The 19227-nt window shown below is 59.4% G+C and overlaps 2 protein-coding genes across 6 annotated transcripts; both read left to right on the top strand.

The window, feature by feature from the left end:
* Positions 1–4336: 4336 nt before the first annotated feature.
* PPP1R27 (protein phosphatase 1 regulatory subunit 27) lies at positions 4337–5564 on the top strand. Its single transcript, XM_032617252.1, has 3 exons — positions 4337–4660; positions 4740–4890; positions 5175–5564. Exons 1-3 carry the CDS (start codon positions 4471–4473, stop codon positions 5296–5298), a joined length of 465 nt encoding a protein of 154 aa, XP_032473143.1. The 5' UTR covers positions 4337–4470; the 3' UTR covers positions 5299–5564.
* A 354-nt stretch (positions 5565–5918) lies between these two features.
* On the top strand, positions 5919–14030 carry MCRIP1 (MAPK regulated corepressor interacting protein 1). 5 transcript variants are annotated; one of them, XM_032617258.1, is made up of 6 exons: positions 6124–6378; positions 6483–6510; positions 11954–12009; positions 12088–12206; positions 12831–12932; positions 13122–14030. In XM_032617258.1, the coding sequence occupies exons 3-6, from the start codon at positions 12002–12004 to the stop codon at positions 13184–13186; spliced, it is 294 nt and encodes a 97-aa protein (XP_032473149.1). In that variant the 5' UTR covers positions 6124–6378; positions 6483–6510; positions 11954–12001; the 3' UTR covers positions 13187–14030. The 5 variants fall into 5 exon arrangements, with proteins under 5 accessions (XP_032473152.1, XP_032473150.1, XP_032473149.1 ...); XM_032617261.1 differs by lacking the exons at positions 6124–6378; positions 6483–6510 and adding an exon at positions 5919–5974; XM_032617257.1 differs by lacking the exon at positions 6483–6510.
* Positions 14031–19227: the final 5197 nt, after the last annotated feature.

The raw sequence follows: 19227 nt of genomic DNA on the forward strand, positions 1-19227 counted from the left end.
ACTGCTGCCTGGAACCACTGCAGCTTCTGATGAGAAATCAGGGGCGTTCAGACTTCAAGAATGCTGTGTTCATCACCAAACCTTCACGTAAAAGAGAATCTGGAGTTAAGGTCGCAAATCTCTAGTTTTTCAAATGTAATTTGACTTCTAGAACCTCTGCTTACTCATAGTTTACATAGGGAAGAGTATCTCGATTGATTTTTTTCCCCACAAACTCAAAACTCAGCCTGGCTGCAGTGTTGGCCTGATGGCACCTGAGCCTGGATTGGTGACACCTCTTGGGCCTTGGGGAGAGCTCTGAGTGGGAGACCCACAGGGGGCCAGCCGGGCTCAGGTGGGTGTCTGTCCCCCGGCCAGAACAGCCCTGCCCAGCCCAGGGCTTCCCGTCTGTTGCTCTGTGCACACATCTGTAGCCACAGGTAGGACAGCAGGGCTGTTGATGACGTTATTGGAGGGAACAGGTGGAGATCCAGTCCACTCAGGGAGGTCAAGGACAGACCAAATGTGGCTAGGTCTCCGAGGAGCCCGGCCTGTCGCTCCACGTGCTCCAGCGGTCCCTCCAACTTGCTGCCTGGAGTAGGAAGTGTGCATGCATTTCCTGATTCCCAGCCCCCACTTCTGATGCTGCTGGGACCTTGGAGGTGGCAGAGGCAGGTCCAGCAGACGTGACCATGAGACTTGCTGTGAATGTGGTTCCCTTTGTGGTCTTGGCCCATGGGGAGGTGGGTGTGTCATGTCCCCCATGACCACAGCTACGCTCCAGCCAGAGGCCCAGGTGTCTGCTCTTGCCCTCACAAACCCCAGGACTGCTCCTGCCTCTCACCTGGGCGTGTGGTACGCAGCTGGTGTCCAGGGAGAACCTGGTGTTAGCACCCTTGGCAGCACCAACCGAGCCCCGGCTTGTCCACATGCTCTGGCATCCAGGTACCGCTCCCCAGCTCAGCCCATGGCCAGACTCCCTTCCCTGGTTCTCAGGTGGTCTGTGCTAGGGCTGCTCCAGGGTCTGTGTGTGTTGTGCCTCGGCTGTGCTGACACAGTGAGATGTGTATCCGTGAAAGAGTGAGCTCGGGCACTTGGAGCTTCTGTGGGAGATCGCTGGGGAGATGTTAGCTCTGCCCTCCTAAACGTGAGCGGGTTCCCCAGGGTTATGCGTGTAGTTTCCAGAGGAGGGAACCCAGGGTGGGCTGAGAGCCGGGCTGTCAGGAGTCACAGCTGCAAGGGGTGGGCTATGCCCCGTGACAGGCGTGGGTGACCCTGCAGACCAGCTGTGTGGAGCCTGGCCCTCCGCATAGAAAGCTTGGGACCAGGTGTCGCTGCCCGGAACAGGGCCGTCATGTGCTCCTGGGAGGGGGAGTGAGTCACCGATACCTTTCCCCTTTTGCCCAGGCAGCTGATTAGCACATTCCCGGGTCTGGGTTTGCTGGGACGTGGTGGTTGGAGTCCCAAACCCGGCAACGCTGGTGGATTAGCGAAGTAACTTTGCAAGCTATGGGGTAGGCAGTCAAGGCTTAACAGCCTGGGGTGTCCCAATCTCTCTCTTCCTCTGTCCAGCTGGTAGGAAGCTATTGGCCTGGAACTAAAAAGCAACTGCTGGGCCTGTGTACTGGACCCCCGAGGTCTGGCTTCTGCACCTGCCAGGAGGCAGGTGAGTGGGCCCTGCACAGACTCCCCTCCAGGCCCCTGGCTTGTTTTCTGCTAGACGCAAAGCTTTGCTAGTTGAGTTTCCTTGGACTTTTCAAAGTAAGAGTTTTGCCTTGAATGTTTCACTTGCTTTAGTTCTCCAGAAGGCAGAACCTTAAAGTTGTGCAAACCAGGTCACTTGAGAAGTTCACACGGGCAGAGGCTCAGGGGCAAAGCTGTGTAAATACAGGTTTGGTGCTGGTGTGGTTGTGTGAAGAGCAGGTTAGACTGCTCATGGCTGGCTTCTGCCGAAAGGCTTCTGAGTGAGTTGCTGTAGGCCATGTCCGTGGCTTTGAGGACGTGCTGCCCGTGTCCTGAACAGAATGACTTTCAGACATCTGTCCCTTCTTGGATCCAAATATCCAAACAGAAACCCCAAAGCCGAGATCCTGAGCTCTCTCAGCTTGCCTCTAGCAGGAGAGAGCGGGAGGGTCGCTCTTGGGTTCGCCAATAGACCCACCCTGATGGTTTGCCCTGCCTGGCCTAAGGCCTGCCACTGGTGGGAAAAACCATGCTGTTGGTGGCAGCTTCATCGGAGTTCTTTCATTTGATCCTCTGAGCAGGGCAGGCAGACAGAACTTTCCACAACATCAGAAAAGGCAATCTTCACATCAAAGGAAAGTTCTGTCTCTGTGTACAGCATAGGACTTTGTCTCTGGGCTTCGTGTAAACAAGCCGGAAGAAACTGTACCCAGTTCCTCCCAAGTGACCAAGAGTTAGGGCCACCCAGCGTCATACTCTGAGCCTGAAATGCAGGAACACTGGGAACCACCCCTCCCTCCGGGCCCCTGCAGGGCCTGAGTCAGGTGGAGTTTCCCATGTAACATTAGTGGCAACAAGGCAGGCAGAGAAACCCTGTCAGGGCAGGGAGCCCACCGTGGGCAGTGGCCTATCCTCAGCAGCATTTGGCCCAAGGCTTTGCACCTCGGGTGCTGATGCATTTGTTGATTTGATTTTGTTGGATCAAGATCAGCCTGGTGATGCAAGGACTTCCGGTGCCCAAGTCCCTGCCCCCCATACAGAGCGCTGACTATCCGTGGTTCTGTCAGCATCCAGGCCTTCAGTGACTGCCCGGAGGATCTTGCCAACGTTAGGGGCTGAACCGCACCCCCCTCAATATTCATGTTTTGAAGTGTTAACCCCCAATACCCCAGCGTGTGACCTTATTTGGAAGTGGAGTTGTTGCAGATATAATTGCTTAAGATGAGGTCATACTAGAGTAGCGTGGGCCCTAATCCAATGGCTGATCTCCTTATGAAAAGGGGAAACTTGGACACAGACACCTACTCAGGGACAGCACCATGTGAACACGAAGGTGGAGATGGGTGATACGTCTACAGGCCAGTGAACGTCAAGGACTTGCCACCAGAAGCCAGGAGATGGGCCTGGAGCAGATTCTCCCTGGGAAGGAAACAGCCCTGCCGGCAGCTTGATCTTGATCTCCAGAACTGTCGTTTGAGACCCCCAGTCTGGTACTTCATTACAGCAGCCCTGGAAGAGCAATACGGCCAGCTTCAGATGCTGCGGGGACTGTGTGGACCCCACAGGCCCAGCTCTGCTCCCAGGGCGTGTCCCCTGTGCGCGTCCATCCATTGGCTCTTGTCTCGCACTGAAGCCTGAGCCCCACCTCGGTGGCCCTGCTGGTGTAGCTAAGGTGGCCCTGCTGGTGTAGCTAAGAACCCTAAGGGCTTCTGGAATCTCATTTCTGCCTTGTTGCCCTCCCAAGAGAAAACTGCAAAAGTCAGTCCGTAGTTTCAGACTTTGGCCGCCGCACTGAAGACAGCCAGTGCTGGCCCAGCCTGCTGGGATATCTCACAACTCCGCTGGTTGTACTCCTACAGGTAAGTATGCTCTAGGTCAGGTGCAGAGGGCACAAACCGCCCAGGATGTGACAGCTATGGCGTCACGGTCCTTGGGTAGCAGACTAGATACCATGTTGAGTGTGAGCACCTGTGTTCTTGGCAGGAAGCAGCAGGAGCCTGGAACCAAGAGGAATATAGGGGAATGGGAAGGAGGGGAATGAGGACCTGGGGGTGGAAGGGGCTGGGGGGGGTCCCAAAGTAAGGTCGGATGGGTTGAGTGGGAGCTGAGGCATTTAAATTCTAATCTGGGAGATTTCCAAGCAGGGCAGTGCCACTGAAGCCCACGTTTTGGGAAAAGTGCCCTGAGAGTGACACGAGCCATGATGGAAGGTGATAAGTGACAGGGAGATGAGTGGGGATGGGCCGCCTTCTCCACAGCAGGACCCTGTCCTGTGCTTCCTCAGGTGTGGGTGGCCCCCTTGCCTTCCCAGGAGTCAGAGGCAGCTGTGCTCACCACACATCATGCCCTTCTCCCCAAGTTCCCGGGACTGTAGGAGACCCTGACCTTGGTACCTGTTTGCCTTCCTTATGGGCCCTGCCCTTCTAGCGCCTCTCCTGCCCTCTGTCAGGCACCTTCGAGGTCCAGCTGAGGGGCAGGGAGCAGTGGCCAGGAAGGATCTGACCCCTTTGGCCAGGAACAGTGACAGGTGGGTTGAAAGATGAACCACTAAACATGATCCTGAGGGCACGGCTGGAGCAGCTCAGTTTCAGCCCCTCGGGTGTAAGCATGACTGCGCAGCTTTATATAGCTCTGCGGGCCCTATATAAGCAGGAGGTGCCCTGGCCAGCGGGAGCACGGAGAGCACTGAGGTGGCTGTGCTGGAGATCATCATCAGCCGGAAGAGCCTGCACGCCACTCTGGTCTGGGCACCTTCCTCCCCCAAGCAGTAGGGTCCCCACAGGGGTGGCCCACACCATAGCTGCCAGGATGCCCAGCAGAACAGTCCGCTATGCCCGCTACAGCCCGAGGCAGCGGCGCCGGAGGCTACTGGCTGATCGCAGTGTGCGCTTCCCTAACGATGTCCTGTTCTTGGACCACATCCGCCAGGGTGACCTGGAGCAGGTGGGGCGCTTCATCCGGGCTCGGAAAGTCTCCCTGGACACCATCCACCCCTCAGGTGAGTGCCTGTGGGGCCAGTGAGGGTCTGTGGGGCGGCAGGGGAAGGCCTGAGCCTTGACCCCTCCTGTCCTGTTCAGGTCTGGCTGCCCTTCACGAAGCAGTGCTTTCTGGAAACCTGGAGTGCGTGAAGCTGCTAGTCAAATACGGGGCGGACATTCATCAGCGAGATGAGACAGGCTGGACACCCCTGCACATCGCTTGCAGCGATGGGTACCCTGACATAGCCAGGTGAGAGGGTGGCCTCGAGGATGTGGTCCCCCAAAAGGTAGCCCTGCTGGTGTAGCTAAGAACCCTAAGGGCTTCTGGAATCTCATTTCTGCCCTGTTGCCCTCCCAAGAGAAAACTGCAAAAGTCAGCTGTAGTTTCCAAAGGGTCTGGTTTCTTCCTCCTCACCTCACCTGGAAAAATAAAAAACAGGTGGACCTCAGAACCCCAGCCTGCTACCCTGGGGCAGGGGTGAGCATCCTGCAGGCCACCTCCCTTCCTCAACCAGGGATGCCCTTTGCACCCAGGTACCTCATTTCCCTGGGGGCAGACAGAGAAGCAGCCAACGACGATGGTGATCTGCCCTCGGACCTCATTGACCCTGACTTCAAGGACTTGGTGGAGTTATTCAAAGGGACTAAGATGGACTGAGCCCAGCCCCGCCCTCCTAGGGCTCTAGCCTTCCCTGGAGACGTCAGGTGCCCACCTCCCCCTAGTGCCAGGAGTGCCCCACCAGCCGGGCTGGGGGCCGCCCAGGCTGGCCAGGACCCCATACTTGGGCACAACCCTCGCCCCCCGACCCCGGCCTGGCTTTTCCTCCAGGTGAATTTTTTATTGCGACACTTTCTACTTTTTCAATAAACCTGATTCCCAAGCCCGTGGTGATGGCCTGATTACTGGGGACCGGCCCGTCCCAGTCCTTCGGCTCCGGCTGCTCCGGTGGTCAGCGGACCCCGCCCTCCACTCTGGTCTAGGGGTCCGGCAGTGCCGGAGCAAGGAGCCAGAGCCCCGCGGCTCCCGACCGCCAGTCCCTGCAGTTCGTCGACCCCGCTGCCCCCCGACCCTGTCCCAGGACCCCGACCCCGCCGGCCCGGACCCCCCAGAACCCCGCTGCCTCGAGAGCCCGTCCGCGCCATCCCCCGTCCCCCGTGGCCGCCAACTCCACAAACCCCACGGACACCAGACCCTCAACCCCAACCTCAGTCTCCGCCCCTACCCTGCGCCCCGGCGGTCACGTGGCCGGCGCCCTCGCGCGTGCGCGTGCGCGGAGGTGCGCGTCACTTCCGGCCGGGCCCCTGGCAGCTGTAGCGGCGGCCGAGAGGGCGAGGTGAGGCGGTGGCGGCGGGGGCGGGGGCGGGGGCGGCGGCGGCGGGGGCAGGGGCGGGGCGGGGCGGGCGCGGCCGGGACCCGCCCTGGCGCGGCGGCCGCGAGGGGAGGGCCCCGGGCGGGGTCGTGGGGCGCCCGGCCCGCCGCGGCGGAGGATAGGGAGGGGCGCGGCGGGGCGGGGAGGGCCCGCCGGGCACGGGACTCAGAGGGGGCAGCGGGCCGCCCTTTTCCGACCCTGAAGCTGCAGCCGCCCAGTCGTCCGGGGAGCAGCCCTGATGATGCTTCCTGACCCTTGAGCGCGGCCGGCCGGGCTCCCGCGGTTCGCCTTCCGCCGCCGTCCAGCCTGTCCCAAGCTCCTGGCCTCTGAGCCAGGCGGGGCGGTGCCGGGTGCGGGGTGGGAAGCGGGTAAGAGGCTGCCCGCCGTCGGGGAGCTCACCGGGCCCCGGGGGCTGCCGGGGTGGGCGGGAGCCGCAGCGGGGAGGCCGCAGACATCAGATTTCCAATTACAGAAGCAGCCCAGGTTGTGAGAAACTTCAGGTAACGTGGAGGCTCACAAGTCATGTCCCCGACCTGTCTCAGGGAGAGTTCCCAGAGAAGGTGGTCGTTAGCCGGGCCCCCAGGGACCAGCGCGATAGTTTTGGGTAGACAGGACATTTTGAGCAAAGGCCCTGAGATGTCAGTGGGGAGTGTCCAAAGCTTTTAGAGAGGAGTGCAGGTGGGGAGGGAAGGGGGCAGGAGCTGAGTCCTGAAGGAGGAGGCTTGATTTGGGGTGAGTGGAAGGGCTAGCGAGATTTCCACGTGAGGAGGGAGGGGGTGCACACACTGGGGTTTGTTGCTCGGGAGGGGAGCTGCTGTTGACACCCAGGAAAGTGGGGGAGGGGTGGTGCAGTGCTTAGAGGCTTTGCCTGGGGGACTTCAAGAGACTGCCGGGCCCATTTGGCATCTAATACGACAGTGTCCTGCTGGCACTTCCTTGGGTGATAGATCGTTTTCTAGAAGTCTCATTGGTAGAAACTGGGCTGTTGAGAGCCCCAAAAACACCGAATATTGAAGGAGAAGTGGAGTCTAAGAAAATTTGAGTACCTATCAAAAATTCTAAAGGAACACAGAGTGGCTGCAGTTGTGTCATTGATTGTAACTCCAGAATATCCACTGTCACTTTCCCAGACCACAGAGTGTCATCTCGCCCAGTCCTTAGGCAGATGGCTGTGTGTGGGGAAAGAGTTCAAGGCTGGGGGCCTGGAGACTGGGCTTTGGCGCCCCTGCCCCCATGCCTCCTCCCAGGAGATCTCTGAAGCCCTTTGTTCCCATGGAAGAGCAAGGTGCTGCATAGATCCATCCAGGAGGACTCCCTCCCTGTCTCTGAACAGAACCACATCAGTGCCAGGGGTCAGGAACCTGCCAGAAGTACAGGCAGGGGTGGGGGCAGGCTCTCGGGTGCTCAAGCCAGCTGAGCCATCTTGACCTAGCCCTGACTGCTGTGGCCCTGGAGGCCCAGAGGTTGGGAGGCCCTTGTGGTCCAGACCCCATTCTGCTGGGTGGAAGGTTGCTTCACCTGTCAGGCCTCCAAAATGGGGGTTATTGGGGTGCTACCTGGCTCAGTGCAGTGGCCACCCTACAATCGGCCCTTGGCAAATGTTTACCGTGGCCGGCAGCGCTGCTTCCCCTTCACAGTGTACTCTACGTTTGTGGGTCTCCACCACGCCTGAGTGGGCTGTCTCTGCATTCGGTTTGCCCAGGGCTATCCTGGCTCACGGTTCGTAATCAACAGCAGCCCTTTTACTCTCAGGAGTGCCCAGTTGGACAATACATTCCTTCTGTGATTGCCCTGTCCAGCATCATATTGGATAAGCAGCCACGGAGGCCTTGTTTGAGATGGTGGCTTCATGTGGCTATACTTGGGTCCCTGTTGAGCAGGAAGGCCTGGTGAACATTCTTGGGGAATGTTTTGGCTCAGATGGGGATTCTGCGGCCCATAGAGGGAAGAGACTTGCCCAGGGGCAACAGAGCAGGGATGGACGACCGCCACTCACAGAGTGGCTCTGGACCCTGCCAGGTGCCGAGCATGCAGCCCGCTGGCTGCTATGGGCTAGTCAGCCGTGGACAACAGTCAAGGCCTGCAGAACACACTCGGGGGCAGTGTATGGTTCTCCGTGGCGCTGGCAGCAGCAGAGGTGGCTCTGAGGCACAGACTGTGTTTGAGGGGTGGGCCCAGTAGCTGGTGACACCTGATGAGATAGATTGTGGCCAGACTGAGGGCTTGATGGCAGTAGAAGACCCTGGTAGTGTCCGGGTGGGGAGTGACTTGGCAGGGTGGGTCTTGGGAAGATCGTGCTGGCGTGACGTGTACCGGGGATGGAGAAGAATAGTGCAAGATACTGTCCCGACACAGGGGTTGGAGGGTGAGCAGTGGATGTTGGACCAGGGGTGGGTGGGAATGGGAAGAAGTAACTGAAGAGCACATGCGTGGAGGCTTGAGATCTGTGGGCCGAGGGGAGACTCGTTGCATAATCAGATCTAAGACCTCAGTGGTGTGAGCTGGGTCTCCGTGGTCCGCTGAGAATGGAAAAATGCTGCTAACCTTTGTGCTGGTGATTGCCAGATGCAGCCCAATTTCAAAGCTATTAAAATAGGAAAAAAGTTTCTCAGAGTTGATGGGATATTGGAAATGTGATGAGGTTTTGAGCTCCAGTCTTGAGGAAATAATTGTGCCTGATGATCACTGTGAGCAAAAGTCGGAAAGAAAACAAAGGGAGGGAGATGTTTGCGGAAGTGGATGCTCCCTCCCTGCTGGCCAGATGGACTTGAGGCTCCACCCTCAGTGGGACTCTTGTGACCTGCTGGGCCTTTTTACGTGTCCCTGGCACTTTTCCAGGCATGCCATTCACCTGGTCCCTCCACACCGGCCTCTGTAGTGGCCCCGCTCAGCACTTTCCCTGGGCAGTAAACGTGCTCGGGTTTCCCTCCACTTCACTCCACACGCCACTGTCAGCCCAGGCCTCGCACCTCCCTTCGCAGCCAGGGACAGGCAGTCGTGGCTGATGGTCCCACTTCCTCCCCTCGCTCCACTGAGACCCTTTGTGCTAGGTCGATGGAGATTTTGTCATGCTGGTCCAGCGGTCACCTCTTCGTCCAGGTCTTAACCTTGAGTCCAGCTGCCCCCTTGGTCATCTCTTCCCGGACCTTGTTCTCCCTCCCCCATCCATGTCTTTGTGGCTCGGCCCTCTCTGCTGGAGCAGCCGTGTGTCCCCAGGCTTCTGTCTGTAACATCAGTGGTGTGATTTGCCCACTGTTGCTGTGGCTCGTGCTCGCGGCTGTCACCTTCTGTAGTGGAAACAGGCCCCGTGTATATTGGTCCCTTTCAGTGGCTCCACCCTCTGGGTGCTGACAAGTGCCGCTTCTCTGGTCACTCCGGTGCACCTCTCAGTGGCCACGTGGCCCTTTCCCTTGGATACACACCTAGGACTGGAATAGCTGTCATGGGGTGTGCATATTTGTTAAGAGTTTTCATGGAAATTTCCTTTGGGGTCGGCGTGGGGGCCCAGCTCCCTGGAGGAGCCCCAGGAGGTGATGAAGGTGAGCCAGTGCAGCTCACTGTCCCTCTGTCTTCAGGGGAGCAGCAGGGACCTGGCCTCTCGGGAAGCTGCTGGTACACTCAGGAGAAACCTTGGTGTCTCTGCGTCCCACCAGGTGGCAGGATCTCAGTGGGGGCAGGGCAGGGCCAGCATAAGGTTCTGAGGAGAAAGGCCCCTGGAGGGAGGCTGAGCTGCTGGGAGAAGACGGAGGACTCAGAGGTTCCTCACATCTAGGAAGGCCAGCTGGTAGGACACAGGCCATTAAAGATGGACCTGGTTAGGTGTGACCTTCCCCATTGAGAGGAGGCAGACGGTGACTCCTTTTTAAAGAGTCATTTTACTCATCCTTCAAGTCCCAAGGACGTGAGAGGGTGTCCAGCACCTGGCCGAGGTGTTTCCCGGCCACTCTGACCAGGGCACCAGAAACCTTGTAACTCAAGTAGCACATCTGTATGGGCAGGCGCCCAGTGACAGGTGCACAGCTCCGTGGTTTATGGGGGACACTAGCCTCTGGTTGGGAAGCCGAGCCAGTGGGGGCAGCGAGGGGTGGGTTCCCACTGTGGAGACTGAATGCTCCAGGGGTCCGGGGCACAGGCCTCGGGACTTCAGTGACCAAGGGGAGCAGGTAGGTGCCCAGAGAACCCCAGAGCCACGTGTTCACGTGCATGTGTGCAGGCAGGGCGACGGGAGCTGTGAGGGTCTGGCACCTGAGTCGGGCCTGAGACTGAGCAGGGGGCCCTAGGCCAAAGGCATGTGCCCGTAAAGGCTAGGCAGCCCCCAGAGGCTGTGACCAGAAGAGGCCAAGGCTGCCCTGGAAGGAGAGGCCCCAGGGATGGGCAAGGCTGGGAAGGCAGGTACCCTGAAGAAGTGGCCACTCAGGTCCGAGAGGACAGACTGCAGGAGGGCTGAGGGGGCCTGGGCGGGAGGGGCCAGCCTACAGCGGTCAGGGGCTGGCTGGTCCTCCGGGGACCTCCCTCCTGTTGCGAAATTGGAGCCTCCCACCTCACCCTGCTGCCGACAGCCCCCTGGGACTTGAGTGTTCTTGAGCCCTTTGAGTGTCCCCACGGCACCCTCAGGCCAGAGAGGGCTTTCCCTCTGTGCTCTGGTGTTCGTGGGGCTGGCGCCTGGGCAGGAGAACCATGGGCAGTGAGATCCCCCGAGTCCAGGAAAGAAGTCACTTTGTGAGGAGCTGGGCCTCTCCCCTGGGATGGCACAGGGTTCCACGTGCCCCCCCCCCAGGAAACTGGCTTTATGCTTTTTTGTTGTTGTTGTTGCCTCAACCTGTGGGCTGTGTTTACCTGTGCAGGTGTTGTTTTTTTTTTTTTTTTTTTCCCATCCGCACTGTGTGGCATGTGTGATCTTAGTTCCCCGACCAGGAATTGAACCCGAGGCCCCTGCAATGGAAGCACGGTGTCTTAACCGCTGGACTGCTAGGGAAGTTCCCCTGTGCGGGTGTTTAAAGGCCAAGGGAGCCAGAGAAGAAGTACCCACCGTGTCTCATCCTCCTGGCCCTTCACGAGAGGCTGTGGCTACATGCTCTAAGCATTCTGGGGCCCCTCGGCTCCAGGGGTGTGTGGGAGAGGCACTTGTGCTCAAAGGCCCTTCCCAGGCTTCCCCCCCACACCCCCAGCATCTGGGGTTGCCCTGCTCTGGGGCAAGGCCAGGCCTGGGACTGGCCCTGTGCAGCCAGCTTCCTCAACCTGCGGTGTGTGTCCTCAGCCAGAGAGAGCACATTGTCCAACTGGCCAGTTTGAGAGTGAGCCTAAAAATAGACCCCCATCCAGGGCTGTATAGTCCCCTGGGCTGAGAGAGAGGCTGTAAACAGCACACACCCCAGAGTCTCGGTCACTAGGTTGGGCCTGGCGACTTCCTCCAGGCTCACAGCCCTCCCCCAGCCCTTCCGTCACACCCCGGGGACCAGGAAGCTGGGCAGGCTCTGCTGGGCTTCTCACCATTGGGAAGCACATCCCCATTTTACAGATGGGAAACTGAGGCTCAGCAGAAATGACACACTAGGCCCTGCAGGCAGTGAGGGCACTGGGACGACCGCAGGCCTTCCCCACAGACCCACGCTGTGCCGGCAGTGTGTTCTGAGACTTGAACTGGGAATGTCAACAGAGCTGCCTGACTCTGGGGAAGGTGCTCCCAGGCAGCAGTGGTCCAAGTGCCGGGGCCACTCGGAGCTCATGCTGCTCTGGCTCGTGCATGTCGCCGGCCCAGCCCCATCTGGCTGACCCTGCCGCACCCTTAGCCAGCTGGATTGTGGCTAGACCCTGTCTCCTGGAAGGCAGGGAGGCCACAGCTAAAGGGAAGAGGCAGGTGCACCCCACGCCCTTCCAATCTCTGGAGCCCTTCTGGAGAGGGTGGTCTCCGTCCCATTCCTGTGTCGTGGGCTTCCCTTCCAGAGGCCGAGGGGATCCGGCAGCGGAGTGCGAGGACCAGACGCCCCAGCGATGACCAGGTGGGTCTTGGGCAGTGGAGTGGCCTCCAGGTGGGAGGGGCCTGCCCCCAGCCCCTCCTCACTGGCCGGTTCCCCCAGTTCCCCTGTCTCCAGAGTCGTCTACAACGGCAAGAGGAACAGTAGCCCCCGCTCTCCCCCCAACAGCAGCGAGATCTTCACCCCGGCCCACGAGGAGAATGTGCGCTTCATTTATGAAGGTACACGGGATGCCCCCAGCCAGGCCCCCTGAACCCCTCCTGCCCCTGTACCCTCACTCCGCCCCAGGCAGGTGGGGGTACCCAGCTCTGGTCACGGGAGGTGGTCAGCGCTGTGGTGTTCCTGACAGGGAGCAGCCCAGAAGAGGCAGTATTTGGAGCCAGTGGTGTTTGCTCGGGGAAAGGGGGGCCATGGAAGACAGTGCACCCTGGGAAACCTGGAAGTGGTGTGGCTGGGGTGTGTGAGCATGTGTGCACATTTGTGCCAGGAGGTGGGGGATGGAGGAGGCGGGAAAGATGGGGGGCCTGCCTGGAGGAAGTGCTGTACCCCAATGAGTCTCATATGCCACTGTGACTGCAGCTCTGGTCATGGTACCATGAGGCTGAAAGGGGCATGGTCTGGGCAGGGCTCCCCGAGGGAATGGGGATGTGTTGGGGACAACTTCAAGTCAAGAGCAGGCTAGGCCAGGGGGCCAAAAGCTGTGAAGCGGGAGTTGGGGGCAGGGGGCCTGTGGGGACACTCTGACTGGGGGGGAAAGGTCAGGAGAGGGTGTCCTCCAGCTTGGACACTGCCTGATGCTGCAGGCCTGGGGGTCTAGAGCCCCTGACCACCCCTGCTTCCTGCAGCCTGGCAGGGCGTGGAGCGGGACCTGCGCAGCCAGATGTCGGGCAGCGAGCGGGGCCTGGTGGAGGAGTATGTGGAGAAGGTCCCTAACCCCAGCCTGAAGAGTGAGTGGGGCTGGCCTGGGAGGGAGGGGCGGGCCAGGGGGTTGAGCTGGGGGCAGGAAGGCCCACCTGCTTCCAAGACAGCCTGGCGGGGTGGGCTGGGTCCCAGGGCTTTCAGAGACAGGGGCAGGACGAGGGACAGACCCTGCTTCTCCACCTGCGCCTACCGCTGACCGCTCTGTCCCCTGGCAGCCTTCAAGCCCATCGACCTGAGCGACCTGAAACGCCGGAACACGCAGGACGCCAAGAAGTCCTAAGGCGCGCCGGTGCCCCTCCCCTGGCCTCTGGGAGATCTGGGTGCAGCCCGCTGCTGGCCTCCTCCTCTCCTGTGGGCCCACCTTCTGGGAGGGGAGGGGGCCTTGCTCCCAGTGGTCTGAAAACCCCAGGACCAGGACATGATTGATGGCCGAGGCCTGCCCCTCCTCCCTGAGCCCCCTCCTTTCCTCTTGGGGGATCTCAAGCTACCCCCAACACTAGGAGGGCTTGGGCCCTGCCAGCCCCTGCCCTCCCGTGGGCCTAGGTGGCTCTTTTGAGCTGCCTGGCCCTGCCTGCCCCCCAGGGCCTTGACCCTGACTCCCTTCACCTTCCCCTGCCCCCGCCCCCCTACCCCTGGCCACTTCCAGGATCAGGAGGGAGACGAGGGGGCCTTTGTTGTCTCTCGTGCTGGTGGGATTGGGGTGGGTTAGCTCCTGAGGTGGCCAGGAGGCAGGACAAGGGTGATCCCACCCATGCCCAGCATGGGTCCCCCACTGACCCCTGCTGCGTCTCTGGCCTGGACACAGGGGGTGTCTGACCCCTCGCCCCATTCTCCAACTTGACCCCTTCCTTCCCTGTGTCAGCTTCAGGATGGCACCAGCTGCCTGGGCCTGGGACACTGCTGGGTGCCCCCTCCAAGGGGTCTTGGGCAGCCAGGCCTGGCCCCGCCTTGGGAAGGGGCATGGGGCTGGCCTGAGCTGGTGAGGCTGCCCAGTGGGTCCTGCCCTGTGTGGTGAGTTGGGAGGGTCTTCAGGGCCATTTTTTCTTCCTGTGCCCTCCAAATCCAAGTGTCTGACTGGAACCTGAGGACGAGTGAATAAAGGCGGGGTGGCATTGGCGTGGCCACTTGGTCTGTGAGGCCCTTGTCTCAGCTGCCCACACAGGGCTGGAAATCCAGGGTCATGGTCCAGGCCCAGAAGTTCCGTCTGATCCCTGGGCTCCACCAGGGGGCTTGGGCCTCCTGGGGGGCAGTGGGAGGTGGAGCTGGGGGCCCTGGAAGGTAACACATTCCACATCCCTCTGCGGCACTGGGTCCTTGGGGAGCGGCTCCTCTGCTGTCCGGATGGAGGAGTGGCTGCTGAGCTCAGAGCGCCCCAAGTGCACTCAACCTTCAAACCTGGACACAGCCCTGGCAGACAAGCCAAGCCGGAATTTATTTTGGGAACACCCTTTCCTGTAGAGTATTCTGGGCTCCAGCAGCCCCACAGGTGGCTCTGGGAGGTGTCTTTTCCTGGGGGGAATTCCCCAGGGATGGGGGTGCAGGAAGGATGGTTCATGGAATAAGCAACAGCCATGGCTTGCTGCCAGTGGGTGCTGGCTGGTGCCAGGCCCTGAGCCAAGTTCCTGTAACCACACAGGCCTGTTTGCTCCCCAGGGACCTGTGGGGCATCCTGCCAAGGGTCTCCGTGCCTGCTGGGCTGGGTCACCCAAGCAGCCCCTCCGTCTGTGGCTGGAAGGGGGTGGGCGTGGCCTGCCTGGGGTGCAGGGACCTGTGGCCAGAGGCTGAGTGGGCACACAGGCACACATGCCCTCCACCCAGCGTGTCCTAGACCACTAAGGATGGGGTGACATCCAGCCAGGCCACTGCTGCACTTGTGGCATTGAGCGGGTTGCTGAGCCTCCAAGCATCAGTTTCCTCAGGTGCAGCTCAGCACCTGCCTCCTGGGCGGCTGCCCAGTGCTAGCGCTTGCTGCCGCTATCAGTCACCTGGTGGATGCGCTTGACAGGGCACTCAGCCACCAGGCTTCAGCGGGGCTGGACATCTGCATCCTGGCGACCACAGTCATGGCCTTGCTGTGAGCCCTGGGGCACGTCACTCTCCTGTCCCACCTCAGTTTTCCCATGTGAAGTGAGGGTATGGGCTGTGGTGGTTCAAAGGCCTCTCTCCGAAGGGGTGCTGGAGCCCCCTGGCAGCACACTGGGGAATGTCTAATATCTTGCTGCGTTGGTTAAAAACTGACTTAACTTTGCTCCCAGCCCTCTCTAGGTCATTCCTCCCTCCTGTGGGGCTGGAAGGTGGGAATGGGGCCACACTGGGCCCCAGCATCTGGGTCTCCCCTGCCCACAGCCACCCTCCTGCTAGCAGTGGTACCTTGCCCCTGTGTGGGTGGGCCCATGGGACACCCCGCAAGGCCTTTTCATTCCCGCTTTCCCCGCCAACTTAGATTATCTGAAATAGAGGCCCTGCACCTGGAGTCTTTGCCGAGAACACCTTGAAGGTGGGAATGTGGTTAACAGGCTTTGCTGGGGTGGGGGGTGAGGAACTCGGTTGGGGGCACTGGAGACGGAACCCTCACCAGCACAGTGGGCTGCCTGGCTGACCATGAGTGGCTGGAGACACCTCTCTCCCCCTCAGACAGTGAGGGTAGAGGAGACGAGGGGAGCATCCTGGTGGAACAGGGGTGCCCAGTCCTCCATCATGTTCTACCCTTGGTGGCGCTTATATCACTGTCTGCTTTCATTCAGGGCTGACATCTCGGGGGGCGGAGGGTGGATTTTATTACCCTGATCTTACATATGAGGAAATGGTGACCTCTTGTAGGAGACTGGCCTTAATCTGATTTTTAAGCTTATCTGAATTTAGTAAGTACTTCCTGCGCACGTACCCTGAGCACGCTCATGTAAACATGAACAACAGTTCCCTAATGTCATCTAACACCCAGTCCACAGTCCCCTGCTGTCTAAAATAACATATTCCACATGGGTTATGGACTCAGAATAGAAAGGCCAAGTGCATCGGCTGAATCTGCTTGATGCGTCCCTTAAGTCTTTCTTAGTCACAGTACCTCCTCCCACATTTCCCCTCCATTTATGATTGAAGACCCGCCGGATACTTGATGTTGGAGTTTCCCAAACTCTGGTTTTCACTGGTTGCATCTTTGTAGTGTTAACAGACTCTTTTGTCGCCTGCATTTCTGTAAACTGAGGTGAGAGATGGATGCTTGATGGGATTCATTGGAGGAAACTTTGGATGTAAAGGGATCGCGCTGGTTGCTGTGTTGAGAATAGGCTGCAGGTTCAGGGTAGAAGCGGGGAGACCTGTCAGGAGGGCTACCTCAAGTGAATCGTGGGAGGAAGAAGCTGGGTGAGGGGGCAGGTAAGGAGTTCGATATGGACTGTGGAATTTAAGTTGCCATTGGATGTCTGAGTGGAGGTGCCAAGAGGGAAGCTGAGTCTAGAGTGGATTTGGGAGGGCCACAGAGGTTGGAGATATAGTTTGGGAGTAATTTGAATATTGGTGTTTTTTTTAAGGTTGATAAAGAAGGGAGGAGGGTGGGACCTGATCCCTGGGCACTGCACTCAGGGAGAGGAGGAGGAAGCAGGACCAGGGACTGAGAGCAGTAGAGAGCAAGGTCAGAGAACGGGCAGGTGGGGGAGGACCTGGGGCTGAAAGCTGCCATAGAGTCCAGGAGGAGGCCGAGGCAGTCAGAGTTCGGCTAGTTGCAGCCCTCAGACTTCTCCCACCCTCTCACCTAGAGCCACAACCACTTTCAACTTTCCTGCTGATTCTTTGGTTTGTACTTCTATGTCTAAATAGCATACATGAACCGTTACTTCTTGGTTTTCCCATTTCATTCCATCCCCCACTCCCACTACACATGTGCTCTTACCATCCGCTATCCTCCCTAGATCTTTCTCTCATAACTTTGGTTCCATCAGTGTTGCGTATTTATATTATGATGTCTATGTATTTAGAGATGAGCCTTGTGGTAAATTGTGGGGGTTTTTTTCTGCCCAACTTTTTGTTTTCTTTGAAGTTATTGCCTTCTTTTTTTCATTTGCTTAGTTGTCTATGTACTAAGTCCTGAACCCTCCACCAGGTCATCTAAGTCTCCTCTCAGTGTGTTCAGTCACTTTGGTCCACTTGAGGACGTCTCTCCTGTACTTTCGCCCTGCTTGAGGCTCCTTCCCCCCAGTGACCCACTCTGCCTGGCACACAGCTGCCATCCTGGGGATGCCCCTCAACTCTCCTAGGTTTGATCAGTGTTTATTGTAGTCCATGTTTTCCTCTTTCTTGGTCTCCACACTCATTTTAGTAGCATGCGTGTGGGGTGACTGACACACACACACACACACACACACACACACGTACGTGCTGGGTGGTTCCCATGCATTCTTTTAGGGGAAGTGCCTGAGATTTGGACTGGGGTGGAGGTGGGAAGGGAAGTAGAGATGGGGAAGGGGCAGAGGGCCTGGAGTGTTTGTCTTCCTGAATGGAGGGTGATGCTGTGTGGGTGCTGGGCCCTGCGTTAGAAAGTCAGGTTCCCCCACCATCCCACCTGCAGGACGGCCTGGTCAGAGCCAATGTTTATTGGCTGGATGAGCCCAGCCCCTTCCAGGCCTCCACCTCCACTCCTGACTCCACCGGCCTGCTCCAGTTCCCTTGGGGACAGGGACAGGGTGAAGGAGGACAAGGGCAGAGGGAGTCAGGATGGGGAGGGCTGTCAGGAGGCCCCTAGGTGAGCGGCACACCCGCAGGGCAGTCACCAACCCTGAGCTCAGCTGGCGTGAAGGAGAACTTGTGCCCTCCCTGTGCTAGGCTTCTGGGCATGGAGGGCTGGCAGGGGTGCCCCTGTGGGCAGGGGCTCAAAGGAGCACTAGGGCGTAGGGAGCCTGGGATGAGAAGTGACCTGAAGCCTCAAGGTCAGGGGTCTCAGGTCCTCAAAGGTGCAGCCAGCCACACTGCCTCCCTGCCCTGCAGTCCCCACCGATCATAGTAACATCGCATCCCACCTGGGCCACAGGAGAGCCCAATCTACCTTAACTCACCTCCTGCCCCTCCCTCCCTGCCATATCCGGTGGCACGAGGTGAGGGCCCCCTCAGGAGGGCCCCAGTGCCTGGCAGGTGAGTAATTCTATTTACCTTTCCTGAGAGGCCTCCTGTCCTTTCATTTGCTGCAATTAGCTCAGCTCTGCCTAAGTGGCTCCAGCCCACGTGGCTGGGCAGGGACCGTGGACAACCCCCCCCCACCCCGGGTCCCAGCAGTCCCCCCGGCCAGCTCCTAGGAGCAGGGCCGCCTGGCTGGCCCATTTGGCTTGTGCTCTTGGCTTCTGTGGCCCCTTCCTCTTTTGACAGTGCCCCTGCTCCTACCCCCTTCCACGCATACCCCACACCAGGCATCATGGCACCGGACACCAGGGGCGCTCTTGAGGGGTGACTACAGTCCTCGCACTGCTCTTGCACTTGTCTCCACCCTCTGCATCAGATGCACCGCGCCCCGGGGGGCAGCTTGGACTCAGGGCGCACCACCTGGCTCTTCCTGCATGAGTGCCAGCCCTCATTGACTGCCAAGCAGGGTGCCCACCCACCAGGCGATGGGCAGCACCCTCGCACACAGCTGCCCTTCCGCATGCGCTTGGAGCAGCAAGGACTGCAGTGATTCTCTGTGAAGTGGCTATGCTGGGCTGTGCCGCAGTCTTTGGGAAACTGTGCGGCGCCTGCACTTGGACGGTCTCGATTTTGGGGTCCATCTCTCCCCGCTTCAGTCGGCTACATGGGCTGCGGATTGCTGGGGTGGCTAGAGTTGGGATGAAGCAGAGGCCAGTAGAGGGTATCCAGTTCTGGATTATCTAGTTCTGGATTATCCAGTGATGCCCTTGCTGGGCCTGAGTCCAGCCCCGGCTTCGGCTCTAGCAGGGAGCCAGGGATGTTCATGTGGGGTTGGTAGAAGGACTGTGATGTCGGTGGCTCCCCTCGGCCATTGACGCCCTTCATGCCCCTCTGCGGGCGAATGTTGACACTCCGGGGGTTGAGGGGCCAAGACTGAGTGGGGCCCGTCCACTCTGGCCCGGGGTGGGGGTGAGCCACTCCCCCACCCTGGCGCAAGGGCTGGGGATGGCACGTGCTGGTGGGGCACCACCAGCCACCACTCACACACACCCTCAGGGATTCCAGCTCCAATTCACCTGTATGATGGGGCAACAAGGAGAAGTCTAGAAGGAGCAAGCCAGCAGGGGCCATCCACGGCTGCTCCCTTCTCATGGGGAGGCCCTGGGCCCAGCTGGCCCCTCTCCTCCAGCCCAGCTCTCCACCCAGGGTGAG

This window comes from Phocoena sinus, chromosome 20, assembly GCF_008692025.1.
Source record: "Phocoena sinus isolate mPhoSin1 chromosome 20, mPhoSin1.pri, whole genome shotgun sequence".
NCBI lineage: Eukaryota > Metazoa > Chordata > Mammalia > Artiodactyla > Phocoenidae > Phocoena > Phocoena sinus.

Excerpts from the sequence above, each read along its gene's own strand:
- PPP1R27 (XM_032617252.1), top strand. The coding sequence starts at position 4,471 with ATGCCCAGCAGAACAGTCCGCTATGCCCGCTACAGCCCGAGGCAGCGG. Across the intron at positions 4,661-4,739 it reads GGACACCATCCACCCCTCAG|GTCTGGCTGCCCTTCACGAA; the intron begins GTGAGTGCCTGT and ends TGTCCTGTTCAG. Across the intron at positions 4,891-5,174 it reads GGGTACCCTGACATAGCCAG|GTACCTCATTTCCCTGGGGG; the intron begins GTGAGAGGGTGG and ends CTTTGCACCCAG.
- MCRIP1 (XM_032617261.1), top strand. Across the intron at positions 12,207-12,830 it reads TGTGCGCTTCATTTATGAAG|CCTGGCAGGGCGTGGAGCGG; the intron begins GTACACGGGATG and ends TGCTTCCTGCAG. Across the intron at positions 12,933-13,121 it reads CCCTAACCCCAGCCTGAAGA|CCTTCAAGCCCATCGACCTG; the intron begins GTGAGTGGGGCT and ends GTCCCCTGGCAG.